This window comes from Cladophialophora immunda (assembly GCF_000835495.1).
Source record: "Cladophialophora immunda strain CBS 83496 unplaced genomic scaffold supercont1.1, whole genome shotgun sequence".
Lineage (NCBI taxonomy): Eukaryota > Fungi > Ascomycota > Eurotiomycetes > Chaetothyriales > Herpotrichiellaceae > Cladophialophora > Cladophialophora immunda.
This window is the reverse complement of record NW_015622541.1, coordinates 1095159-1111800: the sequence shown is the minus strand read 5'-3', so window position 1 is coordinate 1111800 and position 16642 is coordinate 1095159. Positions and strand designations below refer to the sequence as shown.

At 52.0% G+C, this 16642-nt stretch overlaps 3 protein-coding genes across 3 annotated transcripts; 2 read left to right on the top strand and 1 right to left on the bottom strand.

Annotated features, from left to right (window-relative positions):
* Positions 1-4720: 4720 nt before the first annotated feature.
* On the bottom strand, positions 4721-6288 carry PV07_00329 (uncharacterized protein; the record flags this gene model as incomplete). The annotated part of the gene is made up of 1 exon (XM_016386771.1): positions 4721-6288. Exon 1 carries the CDS (start codon positions 6203-6205, stop codon positions 4721-4723), a length of 1485 nt encoding a protein of 494 aa, XP_016253699.1. The 5' UTR covers positions 6206-6288.
* A 5718-nt stretch (positions 6289-12006) lies between these two features.
* Positions 12007-12759, top strand: PV07_00328 (uncharacterized protein; the record flags this gene model as incomplete). Its single annotated transcript, XM_016386770.1, has 1 exon — positions 12007-12759. The coding sequence occupies one exon, from the start codon at positions 12007-12009 to the stop codon at positions 12757-12759; it is 753 nt and encodes a 250-aa protein (XP_016253698.1).
* Positions 12760-13550: 791 nt separating this feature from the next.
* On the top strand, positions 13551-14503 carry PV07_00327 (uncharacterized protein; the record flags this gene model as incomplete). Its single annotated transcript, XM_016386769.1, has 2 exons — positions 13551-13568; positions 13664-14503. 2 exons carry the CDS (start codon positions 13551-13553, stop codon positions 14501-14503), a joined length of 858 nt encoding a protein of 285 aa, XP_016253697.1.
* Between the last annotated feature and the right edge of the window lie 2139 nt (positions 14504-16642).

Sequence of the window (16642 nt, the reverse complement as noted above, 5' to 3'; positions counted from 1 at the left end):
CAGACACTCTCACAGGAGGTTTCAAACTGGGTATTATTCGTATGCAGAGACTCGACTTCGTGGCCTAACCAGCATTCCCACCACATCTCCATGCAGCATACTCAAAGCTTTCGCCTCGTGACAGGCTATGAGTTTGGCGGTCAAGGCTTTTGTCTACTGTCTGATCTCAATCAACCGGGATGGTCCAGCAATAGTGGACAGAGTCGAAAGTGTTTTGCAGCGACTGCCATGTGATGTCAAACAGGTAGTGAGCTAGGGTCGCGCCAGTGCTGCGTCAAATTCGGGAGGCAGCTCTTTACCATGCCATCTCGTTCCTGTCAGCGCACTTTCCTCTACCGGTAGTCGTAAGCGATTATACAGGCTTTTCATTTGGGGGGCCACCTACCCTTCGAAACGCAGAGCATGAAGTAGGCGCGTATCCTCGCGCCTTGACCCAAGCCACGTTTCATTTGTAAGTATAGATCTTCTGGCACGGAAATCCGCCATCCCACATTTCGAATATCCCAGCGACGAGTCATCCCGGGGCATCCCAAGTGCATCTTTATCAGATGCCGTAGACTTTCTGGCATATTCAGCTTCTTGTTCAACCAAGAATTTGCGAGCGTCTTCTGCTGATTGAAGCTTGCTTAGTCCCTTTAACATGGGACCAGAGGATGCCGTGCTCCAATTGATCGCACAGCTGGCATCCCAGGCGAGCTGCAACGGAGATCTGGGTGAATGAATCGTAGTGAGCAAAACTTCCCGTTCGTGCTCCGAGATCCTGCGGAGCCAGCAACCAATTCTCAAACTGCGTACATAGCGCGCATAAGCGTTCGTTCGCTCTCGAAGTCGGCAGGGTGAAGTTCTACTGTCGACGTCAGGGAGGCGAAGAAGACCTCATTCTGAACAATGTTCAGTCCTTCAGTGGTCACAAGACGTTTGTGATATCCAGCTTTTCCGTGGAGAGGAAGGGACCAAATATTGGAAAAGGCGTGAGGTTGGTGTCATGGAGACTGTGTCAAGGGCGATGCACACGGCCTCAGGTCCGTCCGTGGGGTGGCACAATTGAAGAAGCTGCCATCAAGTTGAATCCAATCACATCTGGGGGCGAAGTATTCTTCATTCTTGGCCCTGCCAGAATGTCCTTCAGCCTGGAGCCTTGGAGCTGGATGGCTGTTAGAGATCGGAAGTGTTAAGTTGTTACCGGGAAATCTCATCTCGAGCATTTAATATGGTAACCAGGTTCCACTTAGGACGGAATAGCATGGAGTTTGGGCACTACAAACCACTCCCTAGTGTAAAGTGGTTTAGCACGCAAGCCAATTTGAACATGTAAACTAGTAGCAGCCTGTATGCTTTGTGAAGATCATCCTATTTCCCGAACCTGTGATTTCTGATCAGTGAACCCCTACTCCGCGTTGTTGTCACTCCAAACATTATCTCAGTGCCACGTACTATACACGCTCTCTAAGTACCCAAAAAAGACAGAAAAACTCGGCTCGTTGAAGGTAGTTACAGGGAACGAAACTAGGTGGATGGGTCTGGCCCAAGCGTGCCGCACGGCCCATTCGAATCATAGCGATTGTACTGGTCGGTGCTCAACAACACATAGCCCGAAGATCCCTGCGCTCCACTGGGACAGACGGAGGTATCCCCGCCCAGGGGATTACAATTTCCGTTGTCGGCGTCGTAGATGGTATTTTGACAATTAGCCACCACGGCGCCTGTAATGCATATTACGCAACAATCATATGCACTTGCAGCGGGGACGTTGACTTGTACTCCGTCTGGATCAGAAAAGCCGACGCCTTGAACGTAGAGGTCGTTCTGCGATACTTGAGGACCGATAATATTGTTGGTTGCGCAAGCTGCGTAGAAAGAGGTTGTGGTCGTTGTGGTCGTAGTTGTGGTGGTGCTATCTGTTTCTGTGGAGGTCTCGGTGGATGTGCTTGTGCTGGTCGTGGTGGTGGTTGTTGTTGTGCTAACCGTTGTCGTGACAGGACCAGGCACGATCGTTATAGTAGTAGTGGATATAGTGGTGCTCGTGACAGTGGTTGTTGTTGGTCTAGCTCTTATAGTGCTGGTCGTTGTGACTGTTGTGAAGGCGGTGGAAGTAGGTTGGATTATACTAATACACTTGACGCCTTGAGGCGTTGGTGGCCCTTGACCTCCACGCCATTGGCTGCTTGCTGGGCTGGACCTGGGCATATTTTGGAGAGTGTCCAAAGCCTTTCGCTTCAGCCGTTGCTCACTGTTGAGGGACGTGTAACCTGAGCTATCATAGACGGGAGTAAATCCAGCAGGCGCAGGAATAGTTGACGTTTCAGTGTTGGTGGAGGTAGTAGTATCAGTAGTAGTGGTAGTAGAGGTCGTCGTGGTTGTCGTACTGGCCGATGCTGTCGATGTCGAAGTAATCGTCGAGGTGAAAGTGTCAGTCACACCTATAGCGATGCTGGTAGCTGTAGACGTGCTTGTCGTCGTAGTAGTAGCAGTGACCACAGGGGTAGATATAGTTATGACGGTGGAAGTCCGGATTACAGTGGTGGTGGTTGGAGGCAGGGTTCGGGTCGATGTTGTCGTAGTAAGTCTTCCTTTGCCACCCTGCCATCCCGAGATAGTGTAACAGGTCGAAGTCGGTTGGCCTGTTGGGTATGGACCTCCCGGGAAGTTTGGACTTCCTCGATCTCTAAGATGTTTCGCGAGGCTTGCCTTTGGAGGAGCCGCAAGAACAGCCAAAGGAGTGACAAGAAAAGTAAGGAGCGTGGTGAGTAACATGGTGGATCAAACGAATGGAAGCGGCAACAAGGCTACAAAAAATTCCCGAGCCAGAGATGGATTGAAAATGACATTGGAAAATTCTGGGGAGACATTATATGGGCCCGGGCTAGCAACAGGATCGAAGAATGCTTCCACCCTATCTGGACTCCCTAAAAGCTGATGCGAGTGATTTTGATGAGCAAAGGGGAGAGTGGAAATAAGGTGGCGTCTGGCGCACCCCCAAGACGAGGTCACAAGGCTGAACACGAGTCACTAGTGAGTGCGGCGGCAAGCCGGAGCCTGTGGAAAGGGGACCTAAAGAGATTAACATGCTCGTACCGAGTACTCGGAGAGCGTAAGACTACTCGTCCTGCCCCAAACCGGCGCTAAGACCTGTGCAGAGGCGCCGCTGAATGCCCGCTGAATGCTACCATTTCTCGTCCAGGAGTCTGGTATCGTGACATGCCCCGCGGTGGTTAGAGATCTGAGATGTTGAGACCACTAAGCTCTGGGGTTAGACCCAATCACTACTACTATAGAAACTCGAGGGTTCTCCAGAAAATTAGTCACCTCCTCTTTCAGAATCAAATACCCTATCCCAACTCCAATGTTGATAATGGTATGATGGGATTGTCCTCTGGACCACCGCTTGCATGCCTTTTCAAAGACTGTCAGTGAAAGGAGCTCGCTAACATCACAAACTGTTGGTGACGGACAAGTCTCTGTACTTCGCTCACAAGCACGTTTGATCATCTTCCTGTCCTCCACTTCTGCGTTAGAGGTCATGCCATCAACAGCTGTAACTATGGATTCTTCCACTTTGTCCTGACAGCTGTCACGACAGCATTCTTCACCTTCAGCCACCTCGATCTCTCTGACAGTGAAGAGGTTCAGCTCAGCGGTTGCCATTTTGAGAATCTTACAAGGCTTGACCTCCGTCTCGATCTCCTTTGTCCTCAGACAAACCTTCGAAGTCATCCAGTGGACCTTATACAATCGATGAGACGGACTGCGACTTTTGAGCTTTCTAAGCATTCCTCGAACTACCGATTTTCCTGGTATGTGCCAAGTGATCCGGAGGGGGAGATGGAAAGATCGGGACCGAGCGTGGGCTGTGGGGAGGTTAGTTCAGTCTTCCAAGAAGCTCGTCACCCCTTACGCTGAATAGGCTTATTGTTGTCGCAAGTTCTTGGGTTGGCCGGAATCGTCTTGGTCATTCTGTCATATTCGGCATGCCCCTCACTGTCATGTCGCTCACGTCGAATGTGTAGTCAAACCCAAAGTCTCGACCGTCTACGTTCCTTACTATACATTTAGTGCTTCTGAACTACACAGGGCAGGGGTTACCAGCAGCATCGTCCTTTAATTCTCTTATTTGCGACTGCGGCGCCAGGGGCAAACTATGATGACTGGTCAATCATCACGTATCCGTTGCTGGAGAGCATCCTCGCCTTTCCGACCTGGGAGTTCAGCATCAAAGGGGATTTGACGGAGGGATCGCTTCTACCCGAGTTCCACACCTCTGCTTCCTGTGCAATCCCCTGGACAGGATCGTGCTTAACCGGGAGGCATTCATCGCCTATCTTGCCCTACAAACGACTGTGACTGCCTTTCTCTGGGTGGTGTTGTTCTGGCGCTGCCTCTGGAAGTCTAGCACCCCTAAATTGTCGGCGTATCCCCTGGTCGACTTTCCCGCCAAACTGAGCGCTCAATACCACATGGGAGAGTTTCGTCCGCCATGTGACTTGAAAAAGGAGTCGCGATGGACACCAAGGGTAGGGGGCCCATTGACGCTCTGATGGAGGTTAGGGCAGCTGATCGAGCTTTGAGCGAAGAGCAGCTTCTGCGGAATCGGATTTTGATGATGTAGCTACTGAAGCGCCATACCAGCGGAGACTCGGTTACTTTTATTGTAGCTGTATCTGGGACTATTAAACCTCACATGCGACGACGTCTGTATTCTATTCTGCAGCACACTCAACTGCTAATCACATATCTCTTCCCGCTCCCTCGCATCCTCTACACACTTTTCCCAGTCTATAATCCCTAGGACAAGTGTTTGCACCAACGCCAGGACAGCTAGTCCAACGGACAACCCAGACCAGAGACCGACCAGTCCAAGCATTGGGGGACCAAGGGAGAGCACCCACGCCAAAGGAACTCCGATGCAGTAGTTGACTACAAACGTAGCCCAGCCGCCGACGGCTTGACGACCTAATCCACGCATGATACCGTGGACGCAGCAGACCGCGGCGTCGAAGATTTGGAAGATTGCGACAAAGGGTAGCGTCCCCATGATAAGATATTGAACCTCGCCGGATGAGGTTGCAGTGCTGAAACGCGCGATGAGACTGCAGACGGCGAAGGCTAGCATCATGTCGAATAGGGCGGTTCCGGAGAAGAACGCGGCGTAGAATTTCGACATGGCTTTTGCGGTGTGGACGGAACCTCTCCCTATTAAATGACCAATCCTGGTGCTTGCCACCACGCTCGCGGAGAAAGGGATGTGCCACACCAGCACTGAGCTAGTTGAGAGGATTGCCTGGGCCGCCAAGGGCCCCGAGCTCGTAGAGTCACTGCCACCAGTCTTGATGTATGCAGCACTGAAGTTGAGCAGTTCAAACGCAAACCATTCGCCCAGTGTCATGACTGCGCCAGGGACAGAGAGCTTGATCATAGGCATCCAGTTTTGAAAGGTGGTCTTAGGAAGCAACCCGGGCCAGCACTGATGTGTTTCCGGGAGGCAGAGAGCGATATACAGGATGAGCAGCACGGCTCGGAAGTTATTGCTCAGGGCGGCGGCAAGCGCTGATCCCATGACTCCCAGATCAAGCTTGAACACCAGCGTCCAGTTGAGGACAAGGTTAACAGGCGTGCAAATCAGGAGGACAGCCAACGATGCAGTAAAGTTCCCCTGGCATTGCAGGAACCGCTTACCGGCTTCAAACACCACGTATCCAGGTACGCCGACAAGGGACGTCCTGAGGAATGTCCCGGCCACAACTGCCAGTTGAGGCTGAGGGATCATTCTTGCCAGAATCCACGGCGAACAGAGCCACAGTATGCCAATTGGACAAGCTACAAGCAGCAGCAAAAGCACCATCCTCTGAACGTGCAGGCCGACGGCTTTTGGATTGCCAGCCCCAAACGCCTGTGCGCACAACGTATCCAGACTGGTGGCCATGCCCTCGAAGATGGCGAAGCCGACAATGTTCATGGTCGTGACCCCCAGCGAAACGGCGGCGAGCTCGTCCTCTCCTATGCGGCCAACGACCAGCACGATAATCAAGCTGTAGAAATATTGTAACAAGTACGTCAGAACCAAGGGCACTGTGTCGGCGATCATTATTCGTGTCTCGGTCTTCCATCTCGTAGCTCGTTCGAGGGCGATGTCACTGCCATTGGTGCCATTCTCTCTTTGTTCGGTCCAGGCAATATCTGGTTCGAGGAGTGGTGCAGTCTCGAGCATCTCACGGCGCGGGTTGAAGAAAGTTGGCTAATTGAGCGACTCATCGGTGGATAGGGTAGGGATGCAGAATAGGACAGTCCTCGTATATGAGGAGCAGGCTTCGACATTTCGAGGGGGTCGAGCTCTCCCGCCGAACTGCTGGTGCCTTCACCGCAAGAGCTTAGGCGAGCTGGCTTATCGAATAGGTAAATGGCGAGTCGTGCGCTATTTATCACGCAAGTTGCAGACGCGAGCTTCTTGCAGCGCACAGTGGAGACTTTGTTCCCAGCCAAAAAGACCGGACTGCTCCTTAGGCTCTTTGCAGCAAGCCGTCCACAAGACCGTCTGGCGGGGATGTTTGAAGTCTCTGTAGTGGGCATTAGCTAGTTGGAAACGGAAAGCTCCATGCTCTTTCGTTAGGACAGAATGCGGATGCTACGGGGAGCAGACTTGGCCCATTAGGTAGTGTGATCGCTAAGGGTCATGCCCATTCGAGATGCCCTCCATTACGCCTTTGGCCACGACGCAGATTCTGCGGGGATTCCTGTCGGCCGAGGGGATCTGTGACCAAAACCTCTCGGTTTCTCGTTCCTATAGCAAAGCCCGCTGAGTGTACGGACATCCTCATCAAGGTATTCATACAAAGACCAGTGACGTTTCCTCCGCCATGCCATCTTTTTACAAACGTCGTAGTAGCAATAGGCTCTTCGGGGGCCCGCGTTCCCCTGATAGGGCCATCGGGAGGGGCCGAAACTCTGCATTGTGGATCTAGTAAGAGTGCTGTGCTTCACTGTTGATGGAAATTCGAGATTGCCCATCTGAGCCGCCTGCGTTGTGTGTCGCCATCATGTCCTCATACCCGACCTCATATGCTACCGTTCTCATGATCGCATTCTCCGTCAGGCTTCTCTGGCTCTCACTGCGTACGGGAAGATCCTTCATGTCAGAGTGGCTCCTGACGTTACTCGAGACTTGTGCGGAATGTTGGCCACTGACAGCTTTCATCTGCTTTGTAGGCCATTCCCTGACCGAAGATGTTGTATCATTCTGGCTCCTGTTGGCGCTCCGCTTTGACGCGAATCTCTGCGTAACCGCGGTGGCCAACCTTGATCTCAGCCCTTGGGAGCTGTTGTCCACGGTCGACTGATACTGAGCTGGCACCGTGAAAAATGAGGTTCCGGATTTGAACATGTCAAGCACCGTTTTCAGACTTGGGATACATGCTGTGAGGATAGAAAGATTCATGACCAGCTGGCTCCAGATGGCAGGACCGACCATTCTCCAACTTCGGTCGTCGGATTGATAGAATTTTCGATACTCGACGAGTTGGAAGATGATGAAAATTGGAACACTGTCAAGACATATCAGCGGAGTGATTCCAAGGACAGATATATCCGACACATACATGATTCTAGATGCGAACAAAGCTACGACCTGCCACTTTTTTCTCGTGTTTGTCTGTACCCACCGCATCATAGCTGACGGTATAGCAATCAAGGCCAGATCTGTCAGGATGTTCACAATCCCAACGAAGAGAGACAGTGCCTCTTGATTGATACATTTTTGCTCTTCAAATAGCCATGGTTGAGGTAGTTGGCACTGGAAAGCGACGGCGATTACTCCAGAGATCGCCCAGCAAGCGATGACAGCCAGCAGGGCGTAAGATGACCGCTGAATTCTTATCTGCGGAGCTATAACCATAATAAAGGAGAGGACGGACGCTTTTGCGAAAGCGCAGGCGACAATAAATAGCATCTGCGCTGCGTATGTATACTACACTCTGTTAGCAAATCTATCTTCCTGGGAACGTGGTACAACATCACTCGTGAAAATGCGGCAAACGTGTGCTCAGCGATGGCATAACGGTGCTGTCCCAAGCCGTTCTTACAAGCAGCAATAACGCAGGCGGTTTGCACAAAGGCAGTGATTGTTGATGCGACGATCATCCAGTCGTATGGTTTCAAGAATGCAAGGTGAAGCTTTGAAACAACCTTGGAAACCACGGCCATGATGGAATATATCAGAAACACCGAGGCTGTGACCACGACCCACGGTACATGGTTGTCTGTTGAAATTTGAAAGAAAGCAGGTGCCTCTCTGTCAGCCATCCTGGCGACCGAAGGAGGATGTGCACGTAGGGCTGAGAGGAAGACTGCAAACAGCGCCAGAAAATTTTGCGAGTTGAAGGCATGCAGAGGCGGGCATCTGGCGGCTGTTATCCTTGATGGCAGGCGAGGTAGTGATCGGCTTGGCCATGTCTTGAAGGCCTGGCTGTTCCGTGCCTATATCAGATGTGAATGGTCCCGCAGCAAGCATCTTGCTCCTGAGGCTGCGTTGCAGTATCAGGACGCCGCTACCGCTCAATGTTGCCGGGGAGTGAATACGAGGTTGGCTGCGTTCTTCAGGGGATCACTGGTCAAGCCACCACAACCTGGCTGCTAGGCATCCTCAAGAACTACTAATAAGAAGTGATTTCCTTAAACAAAGCACAACCCACTCAAAATGCTTGTGGACTGCATTTTTCGAGAAGAGTTTCTCTACAAAGAAGACTAAGGCATGTTGTATTGTTCCTGATGGCGGATTGATCTGAAGCATAGACAACTCTTGAGACTTGTTTTCTACAGAGACAGTCGCTTCCACCGCTTTCTATAATATATGGAAAGCAATCAGGCCAATTACCGTAAGCCTCCAGGAGAGCGAACAGCGAAGCAGACCAGGAGGATCTACATAAAAGTGAAGAGATGCCCCTGCAAGTTGAGCACCTAGCTGGAAGCCTTCTGACCGGAAGCATATTCCCCGCTACCAGTCAGGGACATGGATTGCACCAGCCATGCTCTTAAGCGTTGAGACTGCTCTGACGCCCAATCGACGAAGGAATGTCGGTCGCTGGGGAGGCTGAAGGCCCGGGCCACCAGGGGTGGTTCTTGGTTATTGTACGTACATGGGTCGACATGCCCCGTGGCTGGCAACACGGGGAAGTGGTCCGAAGCCTGGATGGTCATTTGAAAGTCATTTTCCATAGTGTGAGGCTGCAACGAAGTTAATTCCTACTGTCATTCCCGCGATATCCCCACCAAGTCCACGCTCCCTGGCGAGCGTAGTATTTGTCTAGGTGCATCAATCATGGGGCAAGGACGCACCCTGCTCGGCAATGCAATTCCCTTGAACAACAGCTGCTGCGGTGGCTGATCGCTGCTTCGGAACTCGAACCCCTCCAGCTGCCACGCCGTCCTGCATCCACTGGGGCCGGACGCTACCATCCATTCACGACGTGCAGCCGGGGGCACCCCGTATCGTTGGACTATTCTGTCGCCGCCGCTGCTGACCTTTATCTCTGCTCGACGAAGGCTAGATGGTTCGCTTAGAGATGGGCCTTGTTGACCTCGATAAAGCCGCTCTCGACTCGTGGGACTAAACGTGGTTTTCTCCATGGGTCTTCATCTTCACTTCCTTTTCTCCCCTTCCTCTCTTGCTTTGTGAGACGGCGTGACTCTATTTTCAATCGACTCTTCTTCCAACATCATCTATCGCAGAATATATCTTGCCACAACTGCTCTACGGGGAAAACATCTATAATGTCCGACCACAGTGAAGCTTACGAACTGCATAAAGTGGACAAAGATGTGCAGTTGACAATCAATCGTTTTGCAACCCGCAGAAGTGGTGATCATGTGGAATTAGGCTACGGAGCTGCCTCAAATGCAGATGCAAATGGACAAAACATCGAGAGCGTGACGAGAGTTCGGAGGTTGTTCAGCTTCTCCCAGATCTTCGCCTTTTCTCTTACCTTTATGAGCACGTGGGAGGGAATGAATACGTGAGTGCAAGATGCTACTCTCAGCGACAAACCGAATCTTATCAGTAACAGGAATATGTTTTTTGCTCTTTACAACGGAGGCCCTCAGACGTTTGCCTGGAGTGTCGTGATCGTCTATTTCGGGGCAATCGCACAAGCAGCATCCATCGCCGAAATGGCATCGACTATTCCTATTGCCGGCGCCCAGTACCACTGGACATATAACCTAGCTCCGTCGAATATGAAAAGATTCATCACCTGGATGCAGGGCTGGATGACGTGGTTTGGATGGGTTTCTTTGCTTGCTGGCATTGCAAATATTACGGCCATCATCCTGCAGCAGCTGGCGATGCTCAACCATCCAAACTACGTGCCCGAGACCTGGCACGTTACACTTATAATGATCGCGATCCTGTTTGTACAGGGTCTGATCAACTCCTTCGGTACGACCTTCGCCGTGGTACCTTGGCTTGAGCTTGTGGCTGGAATACTCCACGTCTGTCTTTTTGTGTTGTTCCTGGTCGTTCTGGTCGTCATGGGCAGTCGTCACAGTGCCCACTTCATCTTCTTGGAACAGTCCGTATCGTCGGGCTGGTCCAACACCTACGTTGCGTGGAATCTAGGTATGCTCACCTGTGCGTGGAGTTTCACCGGTTTCGACGATTCCTGCCATCTCAGCGAAGAAACAAAGAAAGCTCCTCAGGCGGTTCCACGAGCAACATTCTGGTCTATTGCCTTGAACGGTGTACTTGCATATGCCATGGTGATAGCCATCCTTAGCGCCATGGGGCCCATCGACGAAGTGCTCAGCTCGGGGTTTCCCATCATCACCATCCTCCTCCGGGTTACAGGATCTGTCAAAGCAACCACTGCCATGGTCTGTGGACTGTTCGTCATCTCATTCTGTGTCAACATAGCGTCTATTGCTTCAGTGTCGCGACTGACTTGGGCCTGGTCCCGGGATGGGGGCTTACCTCGCTGGTTTGCGCTTGTGGACTCAACCCACCATGTGCCAATACGATCTATCTGGCTCTCACTTGTCGTTGTGATGCTGCTGTCACTACTGAATATCGGCTCCACCACCGCCTTTGGAGCCATCACGGCGCTATCATCTTTAGCTCTGTACTTTTCATATGGTACGGCAATCTCGGCGATGTTGTTGGCACGCTGGACCTCGTCGCATGGTGGCAAGCCTCTTGACCTGGGCGGTTGGAACCTGGGCCGGTACGGAGTCTACATCAACAGCTCCGCGCTCGTTTATACCCTGTACATCATGGTGTTCTTGCCGATTCCGAGCACGTTGCCCGTGACAGCATCCAACATGAACTACGCGGGACCGATATTCCTCTTCGTGTTTTTCTTCGCCATCGGCTTATGGTTCCTGCGTGCGCGAAAGCACTGGCCAGGTCCCAATGTTGCCGTCATCGATTTTGTCAAGGCGCAAGAGTAAACAAACATGGCCGTCCAGATCTTCGATAGCGTCTCTGCATCTTCAGCATCAGCTGCGCAGATGGGTATTGACAATGGTGCTCGGTCCAACTGATCTGGCGGTGTGTGTATATTTAAACAACAGCTCGTAAGTCTTTGAGCGGTCTGGTTGCTGCAGAACCTATGCATAGTCATCCTTTCTGATGTTACACGGTCTTTTTATGACGAGAAAAAAATGCTAGACTTTTGTGGCTCTCAAGGATTCTCAGCTGTTCTGCTCCGAGGAGTATTCGTGAAACCCATTGAAGAGTACTTCGCCGGTTTCCAGAATATGCTAGTGGGCGAACGAAGCTCCAAAATCTCTTCCTGGTCATGTCATTGTCATGAAGAGATCCATCAACAGGCGAGGCGGTGGGCGGCTCGACCGTAAGCGGCAAGACAATCTAACCAAAACACGTTAGTGCAAAATCGGCTTACCTTCCTCTTGATTTTTGAACTTTTGAAATTTATTTTTTTTCCAACGCGGCGGAAGCCCAGACGTTCCTCGACCACAACCGAAAACCTCGTACCTACCGCCTATTTGATCGGATACCTCACTATGCCTCCGTCGAAGCGAAATAGAGTCGTCCCAACGTCGAAGGTGCGGAAAAACAGGAAGGAGCTGGTCCGCCGGCTTGCTGCAAATGTTCACGATGCCGCCGAAAAGTACTCCTACATTTGGGTGTTTGACGTCCAAAACACTCGCAACAATTTCCTCAAACAGGTCAGAGCGGACTTCAATGACTCCAGGATAATGATGGGAAAGAACAAGGTCTTGATGGTGGGACTAGGACATACAGTGGAAACCGAGTGTGTACCGGGGGTCAGTGCATTGGAGCCGTACGTGAAAGGCGAAGTCGGTCTTCTCTTCACAGATCAGGAACCTACACACATCGAAGAATACTTTGCAGATTGGCTGAATCAAGACTTTGCTCGGAGTGGCAGCATTGCGACCCGGGATGTCAGAATACCACCAGGAGAGATTCATACTCAGTATGGCGTGGAAGGCGGCGAGGATGATCCGTTGCCAGTCCAGATTGAACCAACTCTCCGAAAACTAGGAATTCCCACTCGCCTCGTCAAGGGCAAGGTGGTGTTGGAAGAGCACCCGGAGGGTTCGATGGACGAAGAAGAGGGATACCTTGTCTGCAAAGAAGGAGAAACGCTCGACTCAAGACAAACCTCCATCTTGAAGATTCTGGGTGTGCGGATGTCTGAGTTCAGGATCGGCCTTAGAGCTGTATTCGACAAGAACACGTCGACCGTCAGGGAGCTCGGAGCCATGGAAGTTGACGACACCAAGGTTTCGTGAAGACGACTGGGCTTCGACATGAATGACCAGTTCTGACCATTTTGGCTTTGGGCTGATTGAGGAAGGGCCTCTGTCCCAATGCCTGCCAGCGAATTCTCCTATGAGTTACATGTCTTCAAGTGACGAGTGCAACCATCTCAACCTCGACTTGGCGAAGCCTCCTTTCCTCCAGGGAATCATCATCGTACGAATGCTTCAGCCGGACTAACCTTCTGGGTGCTGTCTCCATCGCCGAGTGCCGTCATCCAGCACAGACCTTCGAAATCTGGGTGTTGAGCTCCTTCGACATGTGGAAGTGTGTTGATGGTTTCATTTGACAGGCGAGAGCACCATGCTGAGGGAATTGTGACTCAACCATGACATGGAGGATATTGAATTATCAAGCTGCAAGTTCTCGAAGCTTGCTGCCATCTACTGTGAGTGCAGGCAAATGGACATGTCCGAGTATGGATGAAGGACATCCCCTTTGCCAATGCTTGTCGCCCAGACACCACGCCTCAGCTAAGAGACTTGCCGAGCTAGACACCCGCGTCACACCGCCAAGCAGTGAAACCCTGTGATCAACATGTCGTTTCCAAGTTTGTCGGTGTTGGCGAATGGAGAGAAACCGAAAGATGCGGGCACGAATAAACAACTCTGTATGCTGTTGAACTTCATCATTTTCTCCTCTTTCCTGTGCCAGCTTCGATGTCAGAGCTATCTACTTCCTTCCTCGTCCCCAGAGCCGCATAACAGCACAAATCTTCGAAACCTCCGGCATTCGTCTGCTACGTCCGAGGCAGGTGCTCAAGATGGTAAACCTTACACAAGTAAGTGACCATTGCCAGTGCTATCACTGTTGCGGTGCCATTTTCCTGGACTTCCTGGGCTTGAAGAATGAACCAATGACAAAATCAACCGTCAGATTCAGCGTGATCTCATATCTGCGAACCACATCTTGCACTTCACGTCGGTTCTTGACGCCTATGGCCACATTTCTGCTAGGCATCCGATCGACGCATCGACCTACCTCATGTCTGCCAACATGGCACCGGCACTCGTCAGCAATGCAAGCAATCTTGTTCAATATCGTGTGAATGACTCTATGGCTGTTGATCCTGATGCTCCCAAGGGCTACATTGAGCGATATATCCATGGCGAGATGTACAAGCGTTATCCAGATATCGCCTGTGTGGTTCACAGCCACAGCGAGGATGTTCTCCCCTACGCTATCGCCGGAGTTCCGCTAAGGGCTGTGTACCACATGGCAGGCTTTCTCGGTTCTGATCCCGCGCCGCTGTACGACGTCGAGAACTCCTATAATGCGACCGAGCCGCACGACTTGTTGATTCGCACCCCGAAACTTGGAGAAGATCTAGCCAAGACATTCCTGACAAAGACAAATGAGTCTGCCGACCCCCCAGTCTCGATGCCGGATTACAATGTTGTGCTGATGCGCCGCCACGGCTTCACCACTGCTGCTCTTGATATCCAGACCGCGGTTTTTCAGGCCATCTTCACTCAGTCCAATGCCAAAGCACAGACTACGGCAATGTTGTTGAGAGGCGCATTTGATGGGTTTCCTGGAAATGAAGCCAGCGCATGGACCGGCGCAACTGGAAATGATGGGATAGGTGCTTTCGAGCCCTTAACTGCTCAGCAAGCACAGGACTGTGAAGTGTCCATTGGGGCAACTTCAGATCGGCCGTGGGGTCTGTGGCTGAAGGAGGTCGAAAACGACAGTTTGTATACCAATAACGTCTAATGCAGGAGATGCTCCTTGCGTCTTTCGTCTTCTGGGGGGAGCACTTTGAGTCACCATCAAATTTCTGCACTGTACCCCAGGTCGTTAAGTATCCTTCTGCTTTACTGTGGTCACAAATCCCGAGTATGCAGGTGCTCCATTTGCACATCAAGCTCTCTGTCAACGTCCTTCCGAGGCGCCCTTTTATTGGCCAAGCTACGGGGCATATTCTATCTTGCCTGGAGCCTTGGGCATCGCTGTGGCCCTGACCCTTTGGCCGATACAATACATGGCCGTCCTTCGCTTTCTGACTGAACTTCCCGATGCGTTCCAAGAACAACATAACGGAACACTGGAGTTAGAACATCCACGAGGCGCGCTTCGCTTTCCAATCTTGTTCTGGTCCGCCGAGAGGATCTCAAATATAACTGGCCGAGCAACATCGAATCACCGTGCTCAGGAAGAAGTTGCCAACATCGGCACGCTCCGCACTTGCCCCACTGCGAACTATTTCTCCTAGGCAGCCTGCCCACTGTATGTGTCGACTTCTTTGGGTCGGTTCCCAATCTATAATATTAATACGGCTGATATCTTGGTTCTGGCAACATCCTCTTTCTATCGTATGTGGACTAGCAGACGCAGGGGAAGTGACGGCACTAGAAGAATGAATCCGATTACCCCCCTTTCCAAGAGTAAACCAAATCATGGGCTTTGTGGGCGAGATTGGTAAAAAGATGATGGGATAGATAGGCTCCACGAGAAGTTGAGCACCAGACAGAAAGAGTAAAATGATATTCAATTATTAATGGCTCTGCTAGACCTCATATAAGGTCAAAAGCGGTCTTCGCCTCCCCTGACTAGAATTAAACACTATTATTGGGCTATTAAGTTCCTCGTCCCCTCTCTCCAAATAATCGGTGCGGCACCGACTAAGCATCGTAGGACCCAGATCCAAAGAGGACCGAGTCGCGGCGAATGTCCCGGTGCGCACCGGCGTCCTCTTCGGTCTCGTTGCCCGAGAAGGAGAAGGCCACGGACCTCTTGGTCGGCGCCGCTCCACAGCCGACAGCGCAGTAGGAGAAACCGCAGCAGTTACTGGCTGAGACGCAGACCGCGCCCGGGCAGTCCGAGTCCGTGTCGCATGGCACGGCGTCGACACAAGACTGGTCTTCCACGCAGTAGGCGTTGACGAGGTCGCTGTCCCCGAAGCAGTAACAGGTATCGCTGCCGCCGCAGTTGGTGAAGGCCTCGCAGCTTCCCGGGCTTCCGCAGGTAGGAGCTGGAGCAGCAGGCGGGGTTGTGGTTGTAGTGGTAGTGGTAGTGGTAGTGGTGGTGGTGGTTGTTGTTGTCGTTGTGGTTGTTGTGGTGGTGGTGGTGGTGGTAGTAGTGGTAGTTTCCGATGTCGTCGTGGTAGTAGGCACGGTAGCGGAAATCGTCGCCACATCCGTAGAGGTAGGAGTGGTCTCGGCTGGTGGGCAGGGGGTTGGTGTCTGTGCGCAAGAGCACAGGGTGGTGATCACATCTATCGGACCGGCTCTGACGGATGACCAAAGCTGATCCCTGGGATCTGGGGTGGGCTCAGCGCGCGCAAGATGTTGCGGCTTGGGAAGAGCCCGGCGGTCAAGGACACCTTGGGTGCATAGGGCCGGATAGTAAGAGACGCAATAGGTCTGGACGGGAGCGAACGGAGCAAGGGTCGAGTAGACACCGCTGAAACAGATATCGTTCGGCCCTGGGTTGGGAACCACGGCTGCAATGGTCAAGGACACGCCGGACAGGATGGAGAAAAGAGCGAACAAAAGAGTGGACGGAGAGGATCCCCGAGTGGTCGCCATGGTGAGCTGGTACTGTGTAGAAAGCGAGTGTATGTGGTGTTGGGTTGGATGAAGTTGTCCTACTCTCACAATGGGACTTCGTGTCGACGTTGATGTATATATAGATTCCCGGCTCCGCGCCTCCCATGGGATGAAGAGTCTCGCACTGACGTCGTGGCCCCAACAACGCCGGGGAAAACTGTTTACTTAATTTCCCCGTCCAAATTATGTTTCTTGTGAGAGGCATCAAGGACTGGCGGGAAGGACGAACTGACACAAACTAGTTCCAGAAATGCTTCGACCTATGCGCGAAGCTCACGGTCCGAGTTTGGAACCCCAAAGTCTA